Source organism: Microtus ochrogaster, linkage group LG5 (genome assembly GCF_000317375.1).
Source record: "Microtus ochrogaster isolate Prairie Vole_2 linkage group LG5, MicOch1.0, whole genome shotgun sequence".
NCBI lineage: Eukaryota > Metazoa > Chordata > Mammalia > Rodentia > Cricetidae > Microtus > Microtus ochrogaster.
The window spans coordinates 7,314,748-7,320,284 of NC_022031.1; the positions used below are offsets into that span (position 1 = coordinate 7,314,748).

The 5,537-nt window shown below is 45.3% G+C and overlaps 1 protein-coding gene across 1 annotated transcript; it reads left to right on the forward strand.

Annotated features, from left to right (window-relative positions):
* The first annotated feature begins 1,378 nt into the window (after window positions 1-1,378).
* LOC101990271 (chromosome alignment-maintaining phosphoprotein 1-like) lies at window positions 1,379-3,825 on the forward strand. Its single transcript, XM_013351766.2, is given in 1 exon segment — window positions 1,379-3,825. A coding segment is annotated over 1 exon segment (2,403 nt). The 5' UTR covers window positions 1,379-1,417; the 3' UTR covers window positions 3,821-3,825.
* Window positions 3,826-5,537: the final 1,712 nt, after the last annotated feature.

The window sequence follows — 5,537 nt, forward strand, 5'->3', positions numbered from 1 at the left end:
TGCTGTCATAGAAAGTAGTCTTTTCCAGTACTTGCTGTGCTTTCTTTCCCCTTTTCTTTATTCAGTTACTATTCATTACCTAAGTGACTTCAGGTGAAACCTTTTCAATTCAGAGACCACGTGTCATGAGCTCACAGTACAGTGGTAGGCTTTGGTGATGTTTTCCTTTATGTCCTGGGAGCCTCTGATATCTTGAAGGATTTTTCATCTCCATCCACTAATGTTACCTTTGGCTGTAATGCTCTGTGGGTTTAAAAAATGTAGAGGACAATGTAAGTTACATTACAGAATCATAAAATACGGTCTCATGTGTTGAAGTCTTATCAGATTAGCTTCCACAAAATATTGTTTATTTAATGCTAATCTATATTTTACATAGTTTGCAGTTTATTCCTTTTTATAAATGGATGACATTGAATTCTATGTATATGCTATAGTTTAACCATTTTCATAGTATATAGAACACGTCACTAAATCCAAGTTGGGATCATTTTAAATAAAGATTCTATAAACACTGTTAAGAATAGTTTTGTGTATATACAAATTTTCAAATCATTTGATAAACACCTGAGAATATAGTCACAATAAGTAGTCATCACTGAAGAACCAGTCTACCGAGATGTCTGTGACATCATCTGAACTTTTGTTGTCACAAGGCCAGTTCCTATTTCTTCATTTCCTCACCAGCAATTTGTGTTGTCAGCTACTTTGGGCTTTAGTTTTCCTGGCAGGGATACACTGCATTTCATTGTATTTGCATGCCGTGTTTCTCTAATTGAATATGACATCTTTGCACTGGCTTTTCTAACAACTGATGAGATGTCTGCTAAGTTCTTTGAACCCATTCTTTAGAATTAGGTTGTTTGTTTTCTTGATGGATTCTGAGTGTTTTTCTGTACGGAAAACATATCAAAAACATGTGTCTCACAAATATTTTATCTCCAGCATATCATCTTTTTCATGATTTAACAGTGAGCCTTGATTTCAATTTAGTGAGTCTGTCTTATTTTACTTTTCTTCATCTTCTGTAAAACCATATAAAATCTGATTGACGGCTGCGGGGTGCAGCTAGCAGGCTGGCGGGCGCCTTGGCGCCCTTGGCGCGGTCTGGAAGCCAGAGCGTGCGGTGGGCTCCTCCTGCTCTCCGCCTCGGTGGCCTGTCTGCGCGTCCCCCACCCCCACTTGCTTCTGCCGGTGTCGCCTGGCGGCTCGCGGAATGGAACCGATCAATGTCGGTCTCGAGGTGGATGTAGAGCTGCTCTCCAGAGGGCAGCCCACAGCAGACGCCACATCCCCCACGTGGACCACGCACGGGGTTAACCTTGTCCAGGGGGGTCTTTCAGACGGCAGCAACCGAGCCCGGTGTTTCCAACAGGGTGGAAAGCCATTAAGGCCCAGCTGTTTGCGTTGACCGAAGATGGAAGTGTGTCAGGAGCCTCACAAACCATCGCTGAGCCTGGACTGTGACCACTGTGGTTTCAGAGGCACCGATTATGAGAACGTGCAGATCCACATGGGCTCCATCCATCCGGAGTTTTGTGATGATATGGATGCTGGAGGACTCGGCAAGATGATATTTTACCAGAAGAGTGCGAAGCTCTTCCACTGCCATCAGTGCTTCTTTACCAGCAAGATGTACTCCAATGTGTACTATCACATCACAGCCAAACACGCAGCCTCAGAGAAGTGGAGGAACAAACCAAAGGACCAGCTGAGCAAAGAGACAGAGACTATGGAAAGCCCTTCCCTTCCCGAACACCAGAGCACAGCCTTGGACCCAGCAGAAGGGAGGCCCACTCCAGCTCTCCCCATGGAAACACAGAAAATTGGTCCGAGTTTGTCTCCAGAGCCACAAAAGTCTGTTCCTCCTGCTCTGGAGCCTGAGGACTCTGGCCCTGTTGTTTCTCCTGAGCAACAGGCCCCTTGTCTTCCTGCTGAAGCCTCAAAAACTGCTTCTGTTTCTTCCCCTGAATGTGTCGACCCAGCCAGCATGGTGTCTGAGCTGCAGAAGCCTGCCCCTGCTTCCCCTGAGTCCGTCAAGTCTGCTCTTGTTAGCTCCAAACCCCAGAAGCACTCTCCTTTTGCCGATACAGGGGCTCCCCCTTCCACCTTGTCTCCAGAGTCACCAGTTCTGGACACATCGCCTGAGCCTTGCGGGCCTTCCCTAACTGCATCTCCAGAGTCTCGGAAGCCTACACGGACTGCCTCCCCTGAGCCAAGGAAGCCATCCCCATCAGAGTCTCCTGAACTTTGGAAGCCATTCCCTGCCGTCACTTCAGAGCCTCGGAGACCAACCCCAGCAGTATCACCAGGTTCCTGGAAGCCAGGGCCACCTGGTTCTCCTCGGCCTTGGAAATCCAGTCCTTCAGCAACCTCAGGACCTTGGAAGTCATCTAAACCTGCTCCATCTTTGTCTCCTGAACCTTGGAAGCCAATACCTTCTGTATCTCCTGGGCCTTGGAAGCCAGCTCCATCTGTGTCCACTGCATCCTGGAAGTCTTCAGTCTCATCTGGTTCCTGGAAAACGACCCCCACATCTCCAGAGTCATGGAAGTCTGGACCCCCTGAGCTCAGAAAGACAGCTCTTGCTTTGTCACCCGAACACTGGAAGGCAGTGCCCCCTGTGTCTCCTGAGCTTCACAAACCGGGCCCACCCCTCTCTCCTGAGATCCGAAGTCTAGCAGGATCTTCGGAGCTCAGGAAGCCTTCAGGGTCCCCAGACCTTTGGAAACTTTCTCCTGACCAGCGGAAAAGTTCTTCTGCTTCACTGGATTTCCCCGAGTCCCAGAAAAGTTCTCGTGGGTCTCCTGACATCTGGAAGTCCTCCTTCATTACAGAATCTCAGAAGCCTAGCGTCTTCCCTGAGACACGGAAACATCCTTCTGGCTCACCTGAGCCCCCAAAGGTGGCCTCAGACATATGGAAGCCTGTCCTCTCTCTAGATGCTGAGGCTAGGAAGTCCACACTGTTTCCTGAGCCCACCAAAGCAGTCCTTCCTGCTTCTCCAGAACCACGGAAACATGCACTTTTCCCAGAGCCCTGGAACCATGTACTTTTCCCTGAGCTCCCCAAATCTGCTGTGATCTCCAACGCTCAAAAGGCCACTGAGCTTGCTGATGAGCTTCAGCTGGAAGCTGTAGATGATGCTGCAAAATGTGACAGTCTGGTCCAGGAAGGGCTTCTGGCTGCACCTAAGAAACTGCTAGAGGATGCTCTATTTCCTCCTTCAACGAAGCTCAAGAAAGACAGTCAAGAGAACTCGTATGCTGAGCTCAGTAGTAGTGAGTACCTGAGAACAGATTAAGATGCCATAGACATCAAGGGCCAGGATTCCAGCAGCGACCAAGAGCAGATGGATGTCGAGTCTATTGACTTTGGCAAAGAGAACAAAATGGAGATGAGTAGTCCAGAACAGTCCAAAAACGTACTTCAGTTCACCGAAGAGAAAGAGGCCTTCATTTCTGAGGAGGAGATCGCAAAGTACATGAAGCGTGGAAAAGGGAAATACTACTGCAAAATTTGCTGTTGCCGTGCCATGAAGAAAGGCGCTGTTTTGCATCACCTGGTTAATAAACACAATGTGCATAGTCCGTACAAGTGCACAATTTGTGGGAAAGCGTTTCTCTTGGAGTCTCTCCTTAAAAATCACGTCGCAGCCCATGGGCAAAGTTTACTTAAATGTCCACGCTGTAATTTTGAATCAAATTTCCCAAGAGGCTTTAAGAAACATTTAACTCATTGTCAAAGCCAGTTTAATGAGGAGGCAAATAAGAAGCTGATGGAAGCTCTTGAGTCGCCATTGGAAGAACCACAGATGTGATTTTCAAACAACAATACTTGCTCTGCTATGTTTGCCAAACTCACAGCTTGTCGAGTGTGTGTGTGTGTGTGTGTGTGTGTGTGTGTGTGTGTGTGTGCGTGTGTAGTGTTCTGTTTGTCTTAATAGTGTTACAAAGAGTAAACGCTTGGTTATTTTTTCATGTGACCTCATTTATGTGGCTGGCTGTTTGCTAAGTCAATGCATTTCTATTAATGTGTTCCAGATGGATATAGCGCATTGCCCTTAAGCTTATTTGAGTCACAGTACAAGGATTGGGGGAGGTAGGCATTTATTAAGCAGGAGAATTTAAACCTATAAAACATCCCCCCACCCCGTGTGTGTAATTGATTTCAGATCATAAAAATTATTAGGTAGAGGGCTCAGTGGGAGAGCACTTACCTAGCATGTTTTGCATACTAGCTGTCCCATGGCTCAGTCCCCAGTAACTTTAAAAAAAAAAAAAAAAAAAGGATTGAGAATTGAGCATGAAAAGTAAATCTGAGAAAATCTTTGTTAGCCTTAAGTGTATTTTTGAATGACTTTTACATCCTTTTTTCATGTAAAATTAGTTTAAGAATCTTTAATATTTTTGATATTCATTAACTTTTATGTTGTCGGGAGCTGGAGTCCTTCAGGTCACAGTTTTCTGCTGAAAGGACAGTTGAGTAGGTATTTAAAGGCAGTTTTGATAGTTTCTGCAAAGACTGAAAAGGCCAAGTGACTGAGGTCACGCTTATCTGTAGTTTTTTTCCAATGGAGTCTTCCTTGTGGTGTCCCTGCCAGCTCACATTAACAGATGATCCTTAATTGCCAAACGTGTTAGAGTTTATACCTCCTATTCCTGGGCCTGCTGGGGCTCAAGATCTGCGTAATGAGTAGGAGCTGAAAGTCTTCCAGATTCGGTTAAGAATTAAGAGCTAGTGAGGTAGTAAACAAGCTAGCCTCAGTTACATGAGAGGCTGAGGTCGGGATCACTTGAGCCCAGCCTGGGCAGCACGGTGAAACCCTGTCTCAGAAAGCGTTCCTGTAGATCATCTTGATTTTGTCTCACACAATTTTCTTATTGTAAATACCTTGTTTCTCATCATAGATTGTTATTCTAACATATTTTGTTAAATGAGTATCAACCAAATTAAAAAAAGACTTTCATGTTAAAAAAAAATCTGATTGCCAGTAACCAAGTTATATATTTTCTTCTTTTTTTTATTTTTTAAACAATCCTTTTTATTTTACTTACCAATCTCAGTTCCCTCTCCCTCACCTCCTCCTGCTTCCCCCACTTTCCCCCCCACTTAACCATGTATCCACTCACACAAAAAGTTAGCAAATTCTGTCACATCACTTTAGGCAGGACCAAGGCCCTCCCCCTTTATCTAGGCTGAGCAAAATTTCCGTCCATAGGGAATGGGAGCAAAGGATAACAAGTCTACAGTAGTCCACAACTCCGGGGAAGCTAGGAAACATGGATGACTCTAAGAGGCACATACATGGATCGCCCTGGGAAGGGGAAATAGACAAAATCCCCATTCCCTATATTCTCTCTTAAATCAGTGGTTCTTATGAAATTCTTAGGCCTGCAGTACGATTCCAATCAATAATCCATCAATTTCTGCATTACCTTGTACTACAGGACCTGGCAGACCCACATGGGATTGGATGTGTGTTACGTACATGGGAAAAAGCCTATTCCTTATTATATCTTTAACCTGTATGAGTA